This window comes from Plodia interpunctella, chromosome 13, assembly GCF_027563975.2.
Source record: "Plodia interpunctella isolate USDA-ARS_2022_Savannah chromosome 13, ilPloInte3.2, whole genome shotgun sequence".
NCBI lineage: Eukaryota > Metazoa > Arthropoda > Insecta > Lepidoptera > Pyralidae > Plodia > Plodia interpunctella.
Genome location: NC_071306.1, coordinates 4,044,024 through 4,066,377, shown reverse-complemented (window position 1 = coordinate 4,066,377; position 22,354 = coordinate 4,044,024). Strand labels below are relative to the sequence as shown.

Genomic DNA, 22,354 nt, shown 5'->3' with positions numbered 1-22,354 from the left:
CATGGCAACAAATAAGCTGTGCCCTGAGTTCAATAGGCAAACAAATATCAAAAAACATATGTCTGAAAACTCAACTTCTTATCAGGAAGCAGCAAAGCTATTTCCCTTTAAGAATACCTATTCTCATGTAGCGACTTCCTTGCAATCCTCACATCCTCCCTCTTCAAATTCTGTTCTTGACAATAACAATATCCATTCTTATAAGAAAACTATTGTTAAGAAACCTAAACAAGCACCAAGTCATTCTCCAGGTTATGATAAGCAGGAACATAATTCCTTGATACGCTCCATCTCCTTTGAAGAAACTAGAACTACAGGTACAGCTCTCCCAGCAAATAAAGCACCTTTACCCTCATCAGAGGAACTTAATAAGTTGTTATCAACACTTGTTAACATTATTGCTAATTCTAACCTTCCAGAATCCGTTGCTGTTACAATAATAAACAATATTTCAATATCAATTTTTAATATATTTAAACATGGATCAAGTCCTCCAGTGGAACTGTAAAAGTATTACACCTAAAAAACATGATATAATCAATTTGATTAACTCATATAATTTATTTCTTTTAGCTATTTCTGAGACTTGGTTAAAACCCAAGTCCAATTTTCATATCCAAGGATTTAATATTCTTCGACATGATAGAACTGATGGATATGGTGGCACAGCTCTTTTAATTCGCAATAATCATACTTTCTTTTCACTGTCCATTCCTTCTTTTAATTCTAAAACTCTTCAAGCAGTTGCTGCTCGAGTGGGTGAAGTAACTTATCTTTCCATATATATTTCTGAAAAGGATTTATCTACTCTTCCTATATTAGATAAAATCATTGATTCTCTGCCTAAGCCAATAGTAGTTTTAGGAGATTTTAATGCTCATCACTCCTTATGGGGTGCTCCTAATGATGATAACATGGGAAATGGCTTGATGGAAATTATACATGACAACAATTTATGTGTGTTAAATGATGGTTCTCCAACTCGTCGTCCAGTACTAGGACAAGCACCAAGCCATGTTGATATAACCCTTAGCTCTCCCGAGTTGTCCTCTTTACTAAGCTGGGAATGTTTATCACTTTCCGGTAGCAGTGATCACTACCCAATACTTATTTCTCTTCCTTCTGGTAAAACAGGTTCCTTTTCTCCATTACCTTCTCTTTTTAAGTATAGATTAAATAATTGTGATTGGGAGTCATTTAGCCGTACAGTAGACGATTATATCGAGCCACTTCCCGCATTATGTGCTACAAATTTGGAAAACATAAATAAAGCATATGATAACCTTATCACAGCATACTTGACAGCTGCAGACAAACACATCCCAAAAAAGAAAGTTGCCAGTAATAAAATACCCTCTCCCCCGTGGTGGGATAAAGAATGTACAGAGGCTATTAATAAAAGAAATGAAACAGAACAGTCAATTAAAAATAATTTAAACTTGAATAGCTATCTGTTATTTAAAAATACTGAAGCAGCCACCAAAAGACTTCTGCGTAAAAAGAAAAGAGATGGATGGAAACGCTTTTGTTTAAATCTTTCTCCCGATGTACCGTCGTCTGTAATTTGGAAGAAAATAAGAATGTTTAGAGCATCTACAGTAGCTCAGGCTAAGAATTCAAATTCTGTAGATTGGGTTGAACCGTTTTTAAATAATCTTGCTCCCAGCACTGTTCCAAATTTTAATCAATTACCCTATATGTACTGTTTATCTGAAAATGTTAGTAATATTTTATCTTCTCCCTTTTCTTTAGTTGAGTTTCAGTTGGTTTTAAACAGACTATCAGATTCAACTCCAGGTTGTGACGGCATTCCTTACTCTTTTGTAATTCATTCCAGACCTCTTACTCTTACATATTTACTAAACTTAATCAATGCGTTTGTAGACTCAGGCTCGATCCCTCCTTCGTGGAAACATCAAATTATCATACCTATATTAAAACCCCACAAAGATTCTAATGATCCTACATCGTTTAGGCCTGTTGCTCTTTCATCCGTCTTGGCGAAATTGGCAGAATATTTAATTAAACAGAGATTAGAATGGTACATAGAACATAATAATCTATTTCCCCCTTCACAGTTTGGGTTTAGAAAAGGTAAAAGTGTTGCTGATAGTCATGCTTTATTTACCACAGATATACTAACGTCCTTTACAAAATCAGAATCAGTTGTTGCTGCATTTTTAGATATTCATGCTGCGTATGATAATGTTGACTTAATTAAATTAAGCGAGAAGATGCAAAAGTTGGGAGTGCCATTGAAGTATGTCAATTTTATCTTTAATTTATATTCAGAAAGAACTATATCGGTGTACGTTCCTGGATTTGAAAATGAAAAACGAACTATTTGGAAAGGCGTTCCACAGGGGTCTGTACTTAGTCCCCTGTTATATAATATTTATACTTATGACTTACATTCGAATATAGATCTGGCATCATGTTGTGTGTTACAGTATGCAGACGATGTTTTAATTTATTCATCTCACTCTGATATTCAAAAGGCAGCAGGAAACCTAAGTAGTACATTACATAAATTGTCAATATGGCTCTCGGAGCATAATCTTTCGTTATCCAAATCCAAAAGCACAGTAGTTGTATTTACTCGTAAAAGAAAAATTCCATTGATAAATGTTTCAGTTGATAATGAAATGATTCCGGTGTCTGATAAAGCTAAATTTCTTGGACGCTTATTTGACACTGCTATGAACGGTAACGCTCATATTAACAATGTGATCACAAAATGTGAAAAGAATATAAATATAATTAGAGCTGTTAGTGGAGTTTGGTGGGGATCACATCCTAGTATACTTAAATTAATGTATAATGCTTTAATAAGAAGCCTATTAGATTTTGGCTCTATAACATTTTGTCTTGAAAATAAAACTGCAGTTCATAAATTAGATTTATTACAATATAAATGTCTTAGGATAATAACTGGTGCAATGAAGAGTACACCAACAAATGCACTACAAGTCGAATGTTCCGAGCCTCCCTTGGCGTTACGTAGACAATATCTTTCCGATAGGTTTATTTTTAAAAATCAACAATATACCAATCATCCGTTAAATTCAAAATTACGTACTCTCAGTGACACCATTAATGATCGGAATGTATTTTGGCGTAAAAATAGCATACCACATTTGATATCTAGCTACAGGAGATTTGAAGGCCTTCAGTGCTCAACTCACAAATACTATTGTCATCCTGTGTTTTCATACGATTACGATACTTTAATTTTTGAACCAAAAGTAAATTTGTCCCTAGGCATTGTTAAAGGAACAAGATTAGCAAACTCTAAATTTATCTCGTATCTTAAAGATTTGGATTCTAAACCTGAAGTATTCTATACAGATGCTTCTAAATGCTTAGACCCTAGTAATAATAGTGTAGGAGCTGCCTTTTTAAGACATTCATCAGGCTATTTTCAACTTTTTAAATATCCAAATTTATTCTCTAACTTCATAGGAGAAGGCATGGCTATTCTTGAGTGTATTAGATATATTATTTTGAACAAAATTAAAAACTCTTATGTTTGTTCAGACTCGCTTAGTTTTCTTCAAGCAATTTTATCAAATCCCTTCAAAAAACAATCTTCTTGTCCTCTAGCCCTTGAGGTCAAATGCCATTTAAAACATTGTCATAATTTAAATTTACATGTCACTCTAGCTTGGATACCTGGTCATTCGGGTATTCAAGGTAATGAATTAGTCGATGGCCTGGCAACCTTAGCAGCATCACAGGGAAATGCTGAAAATGACTTTGTCTACTGTCAAGACCTCCTGGCAGTTCCACGAGAGTATCTTTTGAAAGAATGGAACTCTACATGGGAGAGGTCTAGTCAGTCAAAGGGAGGACATTATCGACGCCTTAATGCAGAACTTTGTCTAAAACCTTGGTTTTCAAAACTGATTTTTGATAGAAGAGTTTCTTCTACCATGTGTAGACTTAGATTTGGTCATTGTTGTATTGCTACTCATTTACAAAGAATCGGTGTTCTTAGTGAAGATATATGTGACTGCGCTTTAGTTGAAGAAGGTGATATTGATCATCTTCTGTTCAGATGTTCAAAATATGACTCAAAGCCTCTTTACCAGTTCCTTATAGAACTCCGTGCTCCTCTTCCTTGTGATTCCTTTACTATCCTTTCCTTTACAGATTTTAAATATATTAAAGCTCTTGCTTCTTTCCTTTCTTACCATAATATTTATGTTTAAAACTATTTATTTACCCTTACATTACATATGATAATATATGTATTTATTGCCCTCATTCTTCAACACCGCCTAAGTCCTATCCTATCGTCCAATAACAATGTAACTCGACATTGGCAAAAATAAGCTCTATTGAAGAAGTTTGATTGCCACAAAGAAGAAAAGAAAAAAAAAAAAAAATGGTCCTTTCCTTTTCTTTGTCATTCCTTTCATCGTGCTATGCTGTATCGCTCACTCGTTACCTCATGCAACCTCATACCGTCATGCAGGACAATAGATTTGAAAGGGCCTCGCGCGAGATACCTGCACGGACCCGCTGCCGTGCAGGACAGCTATCTGGTATGTCCTGTTGTCTGCCTACCTTACCAAAACATATACATGTAGTGTTATACTCCATGCGCAGGAAATATTTAAATCTCTTTCGCATACTAAAAAAAAGAAAGAATACGCGATAGTAGAATGACTAAGAAAACTAAAGACGATGAACTAGCATAGCTAAATAAGATAAATCATAGATCAATTCTATACAACTTCTCGGCCTATGTCAAAAAATATAAGAGCTTTGTTCCGTCTCTTCTCTTGTGTGTCTTATCATTTCTCACTTTTTGTAGACAGGTACGAAGGATAATAAAATATAACGAAGTCTATAGTTTTCTCAGTCTATTTATAGCCACTCTACTACACACTAGTATATATTGTCAACGATCAATGTCAGAAAAGTAGTTCGAATTCTACAAGTTCTACGACAACGTCAACAAAAATTATATAGGTTTAGGTACCATAATTTTGATCTTACAAAATTATCGGAGAAAAAACAAATAATAGGTACCTATAAGTATAATATCTGCTTTGTTGAGTTTAATTTGAAAGTAAAACAAAATACTTAATTTGTGTTTAGAAGTTCGGTAACTACCTACTTGCCGGTCATGTAATTTTTATTAATTTAAAACTCTTTTTCAGTAAAATTTTGGTGCTGGTTGATATAAACAAAGATGATGTTACAAAAGGATAAGGAGGAAACTACTGTAAACAAAAGATATCTCAAGGAGGACCACATTTTAACAGTTGCTTTATGTGCAGTGTCCATACCACTTTCTATGTCTATGTGGATCGCTAATATAGTGTACTCAAAGTTTGTTCTTCAGAGTCAAGCACTGGACGGTATTATCATTTACTATTTCGTTTAAAAGTTGTACCTATGTTCTTAAAAAGTTATAAAAATTGAGTTATCATTGTCATTTTTACACAGATTTGAATGTAAACCAAGAGTCATTATTACATTAAAGTAAGATCTAATAATGTAATTTAAAATTCCTACTATGAGATGACTTTTTTATTATTATTAATTTGTTACACTTTCAAAGTAATCATATTGTTTAACATTTGTTTTAGAGCCTGTTGTCATATCTCCTGCTAGATGGTTAGCATCATGCTTAATTCCATTATCCATAACGGTGATGGGGTACAAAAAGAAGAGCCTAAGTTTAAGTGGTGCCATGCTTGGATTTTTTGTAGGATTCATCCTAACACTGAGCAACTACTGCTTTTTGGGAGTTCTTTTAACTTTTTTTGCATCATCATCAAAGGCTACCAAAGTGCGTCCTCATTTAAAAAGGAAATTTGATCCAGATTATAAGGATGGTGAGTTAATATGTAAACAACATTTTCTAATTTGTTGACTTGGCTATCAAATTGTAGTCATGGATAATATTTCAATTTTCAGGTGGTCAAAGAAATTGGATACAAGTGCTATGCAATGGAGGTATGGCTACGCAGCTAGGCTTGTTGTACTTATTGGATGTTGGGGCAACTGAACGGCCAATTGACTTTGTAAAGGATTACAGGGCCTCCTGGTTGTCTATGGGCATTTTGGGTTAGTAGTATAAACTACATGTAATATGCAAAGTTTTAACACTGTCTTGAAACTTCATTAGAATGGTGGATCATATTGGATGTCCATTGGTAGACTAACTGGTTAATCTCCGTATATATATATATATATATATATATGTATATATATATGTATATATATATATAAGTATATATAATTATTATTTATTATTATTTAAAAATTTTTCAGGTGTGTTTGCCTGTTGCAATGGTGACACATGGGCCTCTGAACTAGGAACAGTAATCTCTGAAAGTGAACCATATCTAGTCACATCATGGAAGAAAGTGCCAAAAGGAACTAATGGGGGTATAAGTGTTGTTGGTACACTATTCAGTGCTCTTGGTGGATTTGTCATTGGGTTAACTTACTACCTGGCGGTTCTTTATTTCACTGATTCATCACTATTGGCCTATGCTCCACCTCAATGGCCTTTAATTGTCTATGGCACTATAGCTGGATTTATTGGCAGTCTTGTTGATTCTTATATTGGGGCAGCTTTGCAATATTCAGGTATTATTTTTTAAGTTATTATGTAAAGGAAGATTCATGTTTACAAAAGATTGGTTGTGAATTCAGGATATAATAAAAGGTTTGCCCATATAATCCATATTATTAATTAGATAAGAACAACATTTCTTTCAACAATTTTTTTATTCAGTTTGTAGTGGGCATATCCTATCTAAATAAATAACATTTTACATTGTAGATATTGTAATTAATTTATTCAAAATTTGGGTATATAATTTTATTTTATTTCATTTAAATTTTATTTCACAAAATTAAATATCTTAAATCTTTTTAAGACATTTTTACATTATCGTTTTTCTGTTTACAGGTGTGGATAAAGACGGGAAAATAGTATCTCATTCTCTTCTATCTGTAAAACATATTAGTGGAAGAAATATTTTGGACAATCATAGTGTCAATCTTATATGTACAGTTATTATGGGTTTGCTTACACCTACTATTAGCAGATATATGTGGCCGGTGTACTGATAAATAGCAACATTTAGTTTAGCAATGTACTTAGGCCTAAATTAAGGGACACTGAACAAAACCTAATATTTTTTCAATGAAACGAAATTAACAAAAAAGTGATAAATCTGTTGCATAGAAACAATATAAGACATTATTAATTGTAGGTTTTTCTCATATTTATAGTGTTTAAAATAAGTACTACACAACTACAATTCGTCTTGTAATTCTAAATTACCTATAAAGTACCTAATTAATAATTTCTGCTTGATGAAGTAGTTCCAAGTTTTTTTTTTAATATAAATCTCGTATGTATACATAAATTGGTTGTTATAATAATGTACTTACAAAAAAAGACGCATTGTTATATTTATTTCTTACTTTTTCAATTAAATATTTTAAAATGTTAATATGTATTATTTCTCCTAAATGCAAAATAGCTAGTAGCCTTGCTGATTGCAACTTGAACTATGTACCTTATTGATAACATTATCTGCCTAATGAATAGATTCCATGGAATTAGTAGGTACTCCGTAAGTTCTTATTAAATCCATGATAGATTCACAGAACTTGGAGTCTTTATTAATCTAAGAATGGATTAAAGAAGATCCGTTCTATATTGACTATGCTTGATAATCTAAAATCGTAGATCCTTGTTTCATTTTCAGGACTCCGTCCTGTGAAAGATTTTTAAAATAAAATACCGCCACTAGGTAGTGTACAATATAATGTTTTTTTTTAACATAATAAATATAAAATAATGGGTTAACTAGCCCTCTGCTCAGCATTTGCGTTGAAGTTCTAAATAAATAGACAAATCAGGCACTGGTATTTTAATAAGAACATTACGAACATTGAAATGTTCTCATATAGTTGTGGGTGATTTTTATGCTATTATGGGCATTGAAAAAATATAAATGTCAAGTTAACTCAACTTGTCATCCATCCCATCATGTCATGTTGACGTTGTTTGATTTGATTGATGCCAGCTGCTCCGGGGCGGAGAGGTTCCTTTGTTTATTTTACAAAACTTGAATCCAAAAAACTTGAAAGAGTGATTCATCGTCTTCTACTCAACTCATATAATTAAGTATTTAATTATTAGATGGTTAAAATCTCATTTTAGTGGTGCCAGAAGTGTACCCAATTAATTCCTAGTGTTTGTGTAGATACTACCTATTATTATTCAAATAGAAAAAAAGTAGCACAAGTGATGGTGTAAATGAATCATGTCTACATCCGTAGAAGAGAGTCCTATTATAAATTCGGATATAGAGAATGATGTTACAAGCAGCTGCAGAAACCTTGTCGAGAATGAACTTGGTAACTATTTTTTGATGACTTGTTTTGTTGATACACAGACTCGTATAGGTTAAATGCAAGGTCAGCCTTAGTTTCGAAGTATTGAATAACAATAACATGACAATTCATTAATTATTCTATTAGATTAGAAATTATTGTTTTGGTTACCTATTTTTAATACCCATCTCCAGTTTTGCAATTGTAAATCAACAGCTTATAAAACATAATTCAAAGAAAATATTGTTAGTTCGGTTTTACACCATACATACAAAAAGAAAGGTTTATGTATAATGGCCAGAATGGCAGGCTGGAGTGATATACCTCAATAAAAAAAAAACTTATTTCTTATTTCTTTATTTGTACGAATGTTGTTAGGTTAGTAGAACTTAGCTAAAATTGTGACAAACAAAACCAACTTCCACTATAATATTTCTTATTTTAGCTGAAGAAACAACGGGATGTTTCAAAAGCAGGACTGTACTTGGCATCATGGGGTTCCTGGGATTTGCAAATGTGTATGCGATGAGAGTGAACTTGTCAGTGGCTATTGTAGCAATGATTAATTCTACAACCCCCATGCCCTCGAATGACTCTACCCTAGATGTGTGTCCAGCACCTGCTCCTAGCAATAATTCTATGCCTATTGTGAGTATTATAATTATATTTTGTCCCCACTGCAAATTGTAAAAATCTTTAAAATATATTTTTTATTACTGAAATTTTGTAACTTAGGGATTTTAATAATACCTATGACAAGTCCCTTCTTCCTTCTCTATCTTCTGTTTTGTTATAAAATATGTAAATAATAACTGCAGAAGTGCAACTCAGCAGATGACCATATTTAGTTAAATTGTTACTTTTTTTTCAGAAACCAGGGGATTTCAATTGGACTGCTGAGCAACAAAGTATTATTTTAGGTTCATTTTTTTATGGATATGTGTTAACACAGGTAAGTTTATATTATATGTACATAAACTGTACTTGTGTAATAAAATCGAAGTATCTACTTTCCAGCCCTGACTGATGATTTAATCAACTAGTTTGAAGTACTTAATAAATGTGTACAAACATAACTGGTTGTGAATTCTAATTTTTTCTCAATAGTAATTCTTAAAAAAACTATATATATATGGAATGTACCTTTGTTCTTTATCAGATTCCAGGAGGTCGAATAGCTGAAAAATTTGGCGGGAAACTGGTTTATGGCGTAGGTGTTCTATTGACTGCTATATTCACGATCTTGAGTCCAATAGCAGCTTTTGTGGATTTCAAGTTCTTTATAGCTGTGCGAGTTCTAGAGGGGCTTGGCGAGGGCGTGACATATCCAGCTATGCATGCGATGCTGGCGCGGTGGATCCCCCCTATGGAGAGGTCGAAATTTGCAGCATATGTTTACGCAGGTTTGTGCCTATTTGTTTATGTAAACAAAATAACTACTGAAAGGAAAAATAAAATAGTACACAAGTAGAAATCAACTTTTTGTTGCTGAATTCATAAGCAGAGCAGTACTCTGCCTTAGACTAATCTGTCATATTAATATGACAGATTATATATTCTTCCAAAGGTAAATTAAGCATATAACAGGCCAATCTGCTAGCAGGTCCTTTTGATATCAGGGTCCACCATTTGCTACTGGTCATTCTCTGCATTTTGTCTTGATTCCTGAAGGCCAAAGACAGTGTAAATAAATGGATATAAAATATTTTCTCTAGGGCAAAATGAGGGCAGAAAGAATCTAAACACCACAATTATGATTTTTGTGATTTACTCAGAGATGTTTACACCCTATTTTTTCTTAATTAACATATGATTTGTTAGTTGTAGGGTTTGTATCTCTGAATTTTTTTATATTGTTTAAAATTTACAGGTTCGAATATTGGCACAGTGATATCGCTGCCTATTTCTGGATGGCTTTGTACCCTAGACTTTGGTGGTGGTTGGCCGTTGTGCTTCTATCTGTTTGGTGGACTCGGGATTGTGTGGTTCATTGCATGGATGTTGCTCGTGTATGACTCGCCTCAAAGACATCCCAGGATATGTCCTAAGGAAGTGGAGTATATTACTGCATGCATTGGACCTCAGGTAATTATATACATTTCTGTGTCTTCATATATCAGAGATATAGATTATATTTCTTCACAAAAATGATTCGCCGAGTCGACTTGCTAAGAAGAAGCAGTCTTTATATTCAGTTTTACATTAGAATCATGTACAAATGCGAACAAATCATGATACTTTTTACTTTAACGCTGCTTTCTCTTGTTAGTCAGTTTATGTGGGACATTAAAGTAAAAAAATAATATTTTTAATTAATTAATGTTAATAAAGTTGTTATAATTGAGTGTAACTACATACTGATAGTAAGTGTATCGCGTGCCATTCTTATTTAATGAGGCCAGTGGTGAGTCACACTCGAAGCTGACCTCACAGATGTTCAATACTACTTTTGTGTTCGGTGGAAATAGAAATATAAAAAAATATTTATTTGTTTGAATATTTTGTATTATTTGTTTTGTTGAAATATGTTACTAACAATAGTTTATAGTTAACTACTAACAAAGATGGACAAAAGTCTGAATAAAAAAGTTTTATTATTATTTGAATGTTTGTCTTTAGGATGACCACCCGTCTATGTCAATACCATGGGGTAAATTCCTGACGTGCGTGCCTCTGTGGGCTATTCTTATCGCGCAGTGCGGCCAGTCGTGGCTGTTCTATACGCAACTGACGGAGCTGCCAACCTATATGCAGAATATCCTCCATTTTGACATTGTTTCTGTAAGTTTCCACATAGATTTTTTTTAGCCTGTAGTGTCCCACTGCTGGGTAAAGACCTCTTCTACTTCAGCATTAATCCCTGGCCGCGTAATCTTCTTAACTGTCGATATGAATGGATGCGGAAAGATTTTACTTTTTCAATTAAGTAACTGATACAGACTATTAGCAGTTTCTTAATTGACTTCAATTAAAATATATTTGATTAAAAAATCTGTATTATTTTAAATCATCGAATTCTTTTTTTGGCTTTAACTGCAAACTAACAAATTCATAAAAAAAGCCAGGATTATTATATTTTAACTTAAATACCTCAATGGGTTTTACGTAATTTATATATTTATTTCAGAATTCAACATTATCGGCGGTTCCTTACCTGACGTCTTGGATAGCCGGCATACTGTTCAGTATCTTCGCTGATTGGTTGCTGGTCAAGGGCTGGATATCCCGGATCACCAGTATGAAACTATGGAATACTGTTGGTGAGTATGTTTTGAAATTAAAGAATCTTCTTCTCATTGAAAGAATAAGAATGTAGAAAGATGTGATGTGTGGATAATTTAAAAAATATACAATAAAAACAGTTAACATTCGAGGAGTTAGTTCGTTGGGGACTGATCTTGTATGCAGGCTGGTCTTGTTTGTCATTGGAACAGACACACGTGTAAACCATAGATAGATCAACAAAAAAAAAACCCCGGGGATCTTTCTTCTTTCAAGATCTTTCAAGCAATTTTTGCGCGAAGAGTCACACGCATGCGCTATGGCGTGTACACAGAAACACAAATGTAATAAATAAAGAAGAAATCTGAGAGTGATATTATAGACATAACGTTTTTAATATAAGACCTGTATGGACTCCGTGCGAAGTTGGCCCACGTTTAAGTCAGAATAAATCAATAAATAATGTTTTCAGCGGCGTTTTTGCCAGCGTTCGGTCTGCTGGGCATCGCGTGGGCGGGCTGCGATCGCCTCACGGTCATGTTGCTGCTCAGCATCACATCCATGTTCGGCGGCGCCGTCTACGCTGGTCACTACTTTACTTATATATTTTTAACTCCCTCCTGTTCATGTTTTTTTTTTAACTTTCGCGCTTTGAACATAAAACTAGATAATTAACGGCTGCAGCAGCGTTAATATATAATTTATATAGTTATGGGCAACGGCAGCAAGACTGGCTGCGACCACGGCGACTACAAGGTTGTTGAAACGTCAGCAACATTAAATAAAAAGTAGGTTCATGCTAACACCCGCTAATATATATTTTTCATCACACAACATTTTTTATATTCTTTATATATTTATTATAGACATACTGTAAATATTATAATCGTGTGTTACATTGTATATTATATATATATATAATATTTTTATTATAGGTAACCAAATGAACCACATCGACCTATCCCCGCAGTTTGCCGGCACGATGTACGGCATTACAAACGCAGCCAGTAACATCTGCGGGTTCATGGCGCCGTATGTCATTGGCAGGATCATTAGCTCCGACCAGGTAACGTTTTCTATTGAGATATGTGGTCCCGCCCTATAATAGGAACACTCATTATTTTCCGGATGCCATATGACTTTAGTCAGGGTAGGTCATACCCTTAGCTGATTATAGCAAACAATAATTTTCCCATGGCGGGTGTTGATCAGACAGGCGGCCGGTAGGAAAATTACAGCTGAATGTTCAAAATTGAACAAAATTCTACTAGAGTAAAATTATAAACTAGCTTTTGCCCGCAGCTTCGCCCGCGTGAATTTCATAGAAAAATCTCAGTAATTTTTTTATCGCGTACTCTGTAAGACTATATTATATGATTCAAATTAGCATTTTTCTCATCTTTAGTTCAATTTCCTGTTTCCAGCTGCGTGTCTCGTCCCCCAACTTGTCCAATCCCGCTTCCTTCCAACATATTGTGCCATCATATTTTTCGCAATGTGTCCCATTCAGTTTCCCTTTTCCTTTCATAATTAGTTTTTCAATTATCCTACGGGAACTTGACCACTTACCGGGATGAAATGTATCTATGATGTTAACCCGGTATATAAGGTACCTATATACCAAATTCAAAGCAAATTGGTCCAGTAGATTTCGACTGATGCGCATTCAGACAGACAGACAAAAATTTCCAAAACTATATTTTCGTTATCTATATCAGTAACTACGTATATTCCATGGAGAATTAAAAAAATATCCGATGTACAAATTTGGCCTTTCTTCAATTTTATTATATGTATTGATGAGAAGGTTTGTGAGGATGTATGTTTGTTACTATTTCACGCAAAATCTACTGGACGGATTGTTATGAAATTTGGTGCTCGGGTAGAATATAGCCTGGCATAACATATAGGGTATTTTTATTCCGAAATTCCCACGGGAGAGAAGCTTTGGGGAGCAACTAGCGTTGTATATATGTTAAGCGAAATAAATATGACATATGAAAATCTACTATTTTTCGCTTCAATGTCATGTTTTAAATGTATTTGTATATTTTCAGCAAACACTGGGGCAGTGGCGCGAAGTGTTCTATTTGGCTGCGGCCATTGACCTTGGAGCCAACTTGTTCTATCTGTTTTTCGCCAGTGCGGAAGAACAGGTATGTTCATTTTATGTTTTACACCATAATTTCAGACTACTTAAAGCAAACTGGCAGGCCTTTGCCTAGCAGTGGGACATACAAGCTTTATAAAAAGCATACAAACTATCTCTCAATAATCTTGACTTCCCATCTACACTATGCCTTCATACTACATTATATACATTACACGATCAGGTACATAAAATAGACGTCTATTTTACCAAAATGACTACTTCATCAAAAAGACAAATATTTTCCAGGACTGGTCAAGGCCTGACGACGATGACATGACCGCGTCAGCTCCAGTGGAAAGCATCCTATTTCCAGAATCATAGGGTTTGATCCACCACACCGCATGTACGGCCGACACTGTGGTCTAGTACAACCGAGAATATTTTAACATATAAATCAGGTGAACATCCCAGGTATCGAAAGCTAACATGACATGAATTAGTGAAAATATTAGACTACATAATAATGAGACTATAATTAATGAAAAAATATGAGACTATAACTGTTAAAAAATTGGCATATTTTAAAAAAATATAATCTAGATAATAATATGTATTTTCGTTTAATTTAGAACCCAGTTTAAAAATCAATATTATAAATTACTTCGCAAATTATAAATGACATAGTTTATTTTAAATGTGCAATTGATTTTTAAATCATATATTCATGATTTACCTTTTTTAAAGTACCGAAACACTGGTTAAAAAAATATTCACATTTCTGTTGGCTGAGTAATTGTATTTAATTAAATTTTAACTCATTCGCTCTTACTTCGCTTTTTAAAGGACTTAAATATATATTTGTCTTTAGACTTTAAAATGAGTATGAAAATATATTTACTTGCAAAAATATTTTTATATTCAGTGATCGTTGTCCCTGTTTCCCTCAGTGCTAATATAATGAGAATAGTTAATGTTTTTTGTGTCTCAATTGAAATTATGTCGCAAACATAAATTGGTCGTCTGTGATAGTTATTGATAAAATATCTAACTTAATTTTCTTGGCTAGTTTCTTCAGAATATTAAAAAAAATATTGACTCATTGTCAATTATCCGGAACCAGTGAACTTAGCTTTCAGCTTTTTGATCTAGTGAGGGATTTCTGACACTGAGACATTGTCAGCTCCATGAATTAAAATCCAATACTGTTTTACCATTGGTCAAGGATTTGTGAAATCAGATGGTCACTGACCAACCTACGTGGTATTAAGTACTGTTTGAGTAGTTTATCGAGCAGCTCAACATTTTTTTATTTCATTTTATCTATTCGGGAAACTAATAGCTCGTACAATAGTTACGTATGTATGTCAAAAGCCAGTTATGTGTTTTCATAATTACATTTTTGTGTATAAATTAAGTAAAAATTCTGTCGAAATAAAGACCAAAGAAATTATCAATCTTTTTGTTATATTAATATTTTGAATGTTTGAACAAGAGGTCTTATATGCCAGTAAAATAGCGAATTAGTCACATCAAATGCAAATTAAGCTTAATAGTAATCTAAAATAGGTCAATTATTTGAGATAACTTTGTTTTAACTGCTCACTTATGTTTAAATTGGTTCCTAGTTTTACATAAGTAGTAAATAATTTAATTTTAAATTAGGATTATATTTTTACTCTTGTCTACCTAATACTTGATTGAAATACGATACTCACATGAAGTGGCTAATAAATTTACTATTTAAGGCTGGTGTATGCATACCGACTGCGTAACGCGTGTTTTTTGTATAAAACTAGCGGCCCGTTCCGGCTTTGCTTCCGGGTTAAAACATAATAAATTATACCCCTAAGCCTTCCTCAGGTATCACTCTATCTATTGGTGTAAACCGCATGAAAATCCGTGCAGTAGTTTTTGAGTTTATCGCGAAGAGACAGACAGATGCGAGATGTAGAGGATTTTGTTTTATAATATGTAAGGACTGTGTTTTCCATCCTGGTCTCGGAGCGATATAGAAATATAGGATGTGTCAACTGCTTTCCCTCTCGCGTATTTTGTAAAAGTCAATCAAGGGAAGCGGCTATAAAACTGAAGAATCCTATAGGCGATGGATTAGCAATCTGTCACTATTTCTCATATCCACCAATAAGCCTACCATTCAGCTGAACTTGGTCTTTGAGTTTCGCAAGCTTGGCTCTGTATAAAGTACAGAAGTAATAAAGAATAAAGACGTCATACTGTATATTGTGTAAATTGTGAATCCATACAACAAAAAAAAAAACGCACGCGCACGCTATTCGCAGTCGGTGTGGATCAGTCTTTAATTTAACTATCTCTGTACAAACATTGCTAGTTCAGTATTGATGGCTGTCGATAATCTAGATCTCAGTGTGATCTTTTTCGTTTTATTTATCATATATTAATCATAATACGTAACGGTAATAATTATTATTGAATTATGATTTAATATATCTAATAAAGATAGTTATTTTCTGTTTAAAATTTTGTTTATTAAACTTTAGACGTTTTATTGGTCGAGAAAGTCATGCTATAGTATAATCTAAATCATTTAGGAAGGCGGCTTTGTATTAGGCGTTGTGTGTTCATAACAGCCACTTTAGATGATTCGGATTATACTTGTAAAGTATTACGAGTTGATTTTTTATGAATGCGGCATTATGATATTTTTAATCTGTAATTAAACAAAAGGAATCGTACAGTCGACAGCACGTCACGACACTGCACGAATCGCAGCAATAATAATGGCCAATTTGAAATTAATTTGAGCAGTTTTATGTACTGTTGACTGTACGTAAACCCACCATACGTACAGAATAGGAGATAAAAATGAATTGAAATTATTGTATCAGGAAGTCACGGAGTTACTCTCTGTTTTCAAAATTCTGATTGTTTAAATGGTGCTAAAGATTGGTCAGTTAATACTGAATATTTGAATTGTCTTTAAATATATTTTTGTCTAATCTCGCATTATTTTTAAATATTGTTGTAGCATAATGTAACAAATAACGTAAGAATAAATAATTATTGCAGTGTTTAATTATTATGAATATTGGAATGCGTTTATTAAAAGTATTTTTATGAAGTAGTCTCAATTTAAAATTGCATATCTCATGAGTTGAATGTAGTTGTATCTAGTGAGGTGATTGTGAGTTAATAAAATATGCTATAATTAATAATTCATACGTATAATATAGTGATCATTATCAAATATCATTCCTTTCCAATGTACAAGCTTCAAGCTATTAAATATTTTACATTTGTTAATTTTTCAGTATTCATTTGTGATTGCTTGTTACTTGCTGGAATTATATTTTATGGCAAAGTTACGATGATGTTGAACTGATAAAAAAATACTGTAATAATATCATTGCGGTTTCTATATAAAATCGTTAGTACTGGTTGACGGTTTAAGTTCACTAATATGTATAGGACTACTTCCCACGTTTAAGGTGGTAGGTGGTTGTAAATGTCAATGTCAGATGCCTTTAGGTGACTTGAACAAAATTTGACACCAGTGTTAGCCATAAACCATGGAATTAATAGGTATTCCGAAGTACTTACTAAATCCATGCCATAAACACACTCGAAAAAAATGCGCGTGCGCGCGTATTGGTCAATTTTTATTTTTTTTGTCGTCAACTCGCTCGTCCTTAACATTTTGTGCTACAAAAAAGTTGTATAAAATATAATATTTGATGAGGTGTCTAGTAATCTCTCTCGGAGAACGCCGCAGCTATCAATGTCATTCATAAAATTTATTTTAAAGAAACTTTTAAAAATTAAATATTTGTCGGGAAGAGACAAAAGTGAAAAACCAAAATAATAATAGCATGGCCGAACCTGGATGACCATTAATCACGTGATGTTTTTTTTTTCACTTGATGATACGTGGTGAGATATAAGACTAACCCCTTTTAGTAACGACAAAGAAATTTAAAATAAAAAATATCACACACCGGTTTTCGGTTTACAAATTATACACTTGATGAAAAAATAAATACGCGTCATATCTTACTACACCGCCTTTCCACTCTTGTGATATTTTGTGATTTTTGCTTAAACCCATCTCAAGCCTCACTTGATTAATGCACTACCCGTCTGAATTTCTTTCACCAGTAGAAAGCTATATTATTCCCGACCTGAGTGACGTTAAGTATTTTATCCCGATATTCCCATGGGAATGAAGTCCCGGGACGCAACTAGTATTAAGTTTATGAAAATGTTTAGCAAAGCAGGAATTTGTATTTACTTTTACTATCATTCCAATAGTTTTTTTGAAGTTCTAAGCTGATGACGATTATATGATGTTGTAAACTATTGCCAATGATTTGTTTAAAAAACTTGTTTTGTTTCGTTTCGATATTGTTTCTTATTACGCTATGTTTAGGCCAAAGATAGCATCTTTTAATGAAAAAAAAGGTACAAGTTACGTATTCTTGCTAAACTTTGTAATTGGTAAATAAAATAATATTTGACCAGTTTATCAAGTACATGGACTGTAGAGTCCATGTACTTGATAAACTGGTATAGGTGGTATACTTGATCTAATTTTTTATTCCTGACTAATTCTATGTTGTGTAATTGACTCTAATAAAAGCACGTTTTTGTAAGCGCAATATCCTAATTGCAGGACAAGTATATACCATAATAGAAACATTAAAGACGTGATAATTAAATAACACAGCCCGATAGATAGAAAAGAAGTAGCCTAGCCCACGGGATTTACTAGATAGGTAACCTACTTATCTAGTAATTTATACCTACCTAGGTATAAATGACTAAATATATGTATATGAATTTTGGACAGTACAGCGCCGGCCGTGTCCGCTATATAGGACTAGAAGCGTTTCTGGAAGTAGAACACGTATTTATGCAATTTATTCGCTGTGATGTCTGGGACTATCTTTAAGATATTGTAAACAAAAATTATGTAAAATATATTAAATATTGTATTTTTGTAGCAGTGTAAAATAAACTTTAAAAACAAAATTACTCTCATTATTTCCGCTTCCCATTTGCATAAAGGAATTGTGTAAATTAGTTTGAAAAATTAAGTGCGCGTTCAGTAATCATGCCTCGGGTGTGTGACTGGCTCTTTACACACGACACGACTTTACATTACGCGTTTCGAAAGCTCATTGGGCAAACAAAATGTTGATATATTTTCAGTTTGTCAGGTTTATCTGCCCGACTGTACTGACAATCAGTGTAGTGAAAATTTGTCTGATTTTGAAATATCAGCTGTATATATGTAATTAGTAGCATGTATGTAAAATGATTGGTACTCTGTAGCATGCATGGGTAATAACCCGAGTTAAAACCCAGTTATCACCCAATACACGTGTGGTTTAAAATGCGTGATAACTGGCGATAGACGATAACCCACAAATTACATTTTCACGAACAAAATAGTTCCCAATATAATATAAGTAGTATAATATAATATAAGTAGTATAGTATAAATAAGTAGGTAGATTATTTTTCTATTTGTCACTGAACCATGGTCCATAAAGGAGACTAAAAAATTAGTGTTAAATTCGAGTCAGTTTCCCTTTTCCCTTAGTGTGTTGTGAAGCAAAATTACTTTTTAGGAAAATTACATACCTGAGAAAAGGCAGAGCGAAATTCGGCGCCAATCTTAACACTCAACCGCAGCATAATTACCATGTGTGAACGACCCCCGTCGTATCAATATTTGTTTTCGCCCCGGAGAGATGTTTTTTGCCCCCGACATACCAACGTTTATCGGTAACAAGATGCGGGCACAGTATAATTATGATGGGCCAAGCAGTCACCTTAAAAAAGCGCAGGTGTGACTTGCTGCAGCCTTTACGTGCAATCAGATGCAATCTGGTGGCGATTAGAAAAATTAGCGTGGACTCGACAGCTGATTATAAGGTTGAAATGGTTGGCGGATGGAAGTTGATGTTTATATACGAGTAGATGACTAGAGATCCTACAGCCAGTAACTAGTAGGTAAGATATATTCGCCGCGGGAATCTAAAAAGATGGTTCAATCAGGAAATCTAAAGAGATATAAAAGCATGGAATAAGAGTTCGCCGTTGTTTTTGTATGTTGTTATTTATATAAAAGTTATTGGAAACAAAGTATTGGCATTATTGAATTATTATTATGGATATGGTCATCGGGTGGAGATTAAAACACAATAATCAAAAGTTCCACGGACCCAACGGAGCTTATAAATGTGATCGTCAAAACAAAGTGAGAAAAATGCAAAAAAGTTTGAACATTTAAACCTTTCTACGATGTCGTAAAAGTGATGGACAGTGAAAGAAAAGAGTTTTTGTCCACAATAGCGACGTTATTTGCGAACCCTTGCAATTAACTGTTAACAAAGTATTTCGCCGGCTTGGGCGCGTGTTTGCCAAACATTTAACTTCCTTTTGTCGTTCCAACCCGTCAATTTGATACAGCTTTTCAAGTAGGGTTTCCAGTAGTTTTTTCTCTTTCAATCCTGTAAATATATGTAATTTTAATAAAGCGTTAAGTATATCCGTAGGAAGTATTACCTACCTGTATGGATCTCCTCAATGGATAGGCAGTTTTCAGGAAGTGGAGTTCTTTATTTAAAAAATATTACCTATACGTAGGAATATTTTTGTTCTAAAGTAGTTCATCATTACTAAAAATATATTTTTTACAAAAATTTTACCTTTTATAATTATAGAAATCACCTGAAAAGAACATACTTAGTAGAGGAGGGTTGCGATAGAGTTGAAGAAACCTGTACGAGTATGGTGTCCTGCAGAATCACAATATCTATGCACCGCACGAGCAAAGGACGGGCGGCCGCGGCGGACGGTTAGCGATGAGCGATAAAAATTAAGAAAAACTTTATGACCCGCCAAAGGCATGTTACGAAAACAGCCAACAAAGCTTAACGGCCAACCTTTATGAATTTGCCTGTTTTACAATACGGACCTTTTGTGAAACAACCTTTGCTTTGGTTGCGTCAAAAGAAAATAACGGATGGTAATTTTGGGGTGATGGGAGTTATAAATTTTATTGTTTACACTAACTATATAACAAACATTAACATGTAACTTTATTCTTTTAATATAATTATTTAAGTAAAGCATAAATAACACTCAGAGAAAATTAAACCGAATTACAATTAATTTCTAAAATTTAAAAGGTATCTTTACATGAAAATAAATTTGAAATAAAATGGTCATTTTATTTCCAAATACCTACGTATTTAAAAAAATCAATTTATATATGTATAATCTAAAAAGTTTACAAAACCACGCATCCTATTTTTTTTTCATTATTTTGTGAATGCTGGCCGCTTATTATTTAAATAGTTGGTCGATTTGCTTCGGTACGCCACTCATTGGTGATTGTGTCTTATACACAGATGCTTCAAAAGTTGCGGTTCTCGGAAAATAACCCACAGACGGACAACCCTTTGTCTCACAAACTTTTATTGCTACTGAAACCGACGTGACCGTCCCAAATGTATTGTAATTACTTTCTAAAGTTAATGCCGTGTCGAATTGAGGCAGGAGAAATACTTAAGGGCTTAATTACAAAGTGCAATGAACACCAGTTATATCTTTATGTAGAAAATTTCCATAAGTTATAGTTTAGAGTAAAATAAAAAGACATATTCTTACACAATTACCATCCGATTTTTATAGATCCGAGAATAGTTTAATGGGTTAAGTTGGGATGTAAAGTACACTTTAAGTAATTATTAATATTAATTTAGTAATAAGAATGAAATGTTACGTAACAAACTGCAGATTAGTAGATACACTGACTGGAGATACACTGAATATTTTAAAATATTATGGCGTCTCATAAAATATGGTCAAACGGTATCCAAGAAAAATACAATGCATTGCTCTATTTTTGAGTCGCAAAATCAGTAAAATAGAACAAATCCTTTGTTTGTTGGGGTTTGACAAAAAATGTCAGAACATCGGCAGGCGTCCATAATGGCTGTGTTAAAAATGTTTGGACCGTTAATTGTAACAGTCCATGTTTTATTTCTATATGTTTACGGTTAAGTTATTGTCAAAAAATGGCAAGAAATATGAGAGCCGCTGTTTCGACGAATTGGTACGGTAAATGTTACAATAATAAGCTCGGTCGATATTAGGCACTTTAGTAGATACTTCGGTATGTTCTTTAACTCTAATATAAGAGAATAAAATTGAAGTTGATAATATGTATGTATATATGAACCTTACCTACCTTTTAGCATGTTATTCGTCGCTCCTGGGTAATTATGCAGAGTCGCGACGTTACAAATCTTTCAGTCACGCGTAAATATTTCAGTCACGCATACCTCACATAATAATTTCTTAGTTTCGTCATGTCAGAATCACCATAATTAGTTGTCGGCGTGGTCGCGGAATTCAGACAATAGAGAATTTGAATAAAGACCTTATGTGAGCGGGTGGGCTGCGTTTCTGTAGCGTTTGCATATGCAAGAGTTCAAGCGTGAGTTCCACAGCATTGTCATACAACAAGTAAGGACAGAAGGTCGAAACAAAATTATATGCTAGTTATGCTCAAATGACATTTCTTCTCAGCAGTGGTTGTTCCAAATTGTTAGTTAAGAATTATTATACGCTTGGGTTTCCCATGGGATTAGACAAGAAGATAACGCATGAAGAGGT

General features: G+C 33.6%; 2 protein-coding genes across 3 annotated transcripts; both read left to right on the top strand.

The window, feature by feature from the left end:
- The first annotated feature begins 4,899 nt into the window (after nt 1-4,899).
- Nucleotides 4,900-7,484, top strand: LOC128674966 (uncharacterized protein). Of its 2 annotated transcripts, none has more exons than XM_053753997.2 (6): nt 4,900-5,033; nt 5,169-5,369; nt 5,724-5,849; nt 5,932-6,081; nt 6,289-6,609; nt 6,935-7,484. In XM_053753997.2, exons 2-6 carry the CDS (start codon nt 5,201-5,203, stop codon nt 7,093-7,095), a joined length of 927 nt encoding a protein of 308 aa, XP_053609972.1. In that variant the 5' UTR covers nt 4,900-5,033; nt 5,169-5,200; the 3' UTR covers nt 7,096-7,484. The 2 variants fall into 2 exon arrangements, with proteins under 2 accessions (XP_053609972.1, XP_053609970.1); XM_053753995.2 differs by having other exon boundaries at nt 5,601-5,849.
- Nucleotides 7,485-8,036: 552 nt separating this feature from the next.
- Nucleotides 8,037-14,296, top strand: MFS10 (Major Facilitator Superfamily Transporter 10). Its single transcript, XM_053753631.2, has 11 exons — nt 8,037-8,397; nt 8,819-9,021; nt 9,245-9,325; nt 9,533-9,776; nt 10,244-10,458; nt 10,993-11,154; nt 11,501-11,633; nt 12,068-12,181; nt 12,531-12,661; nt 13,653-13,751; nt 13,994-14,296. Exons 1-11 carry the CDS (start codon nt 8,304-8,306, stop codon nt 14,066-14,068), a joined length of 1,551 nt encoding a protein of 516 aa, XP_053609606.1. The 5' UTR covers nt 8,037-8,303; the 3' UTR covers nt 14,069-14,296.
- The last annotated feature ends 8,058 nt before the right edge of the window (nt 14,297-22,354 follow it).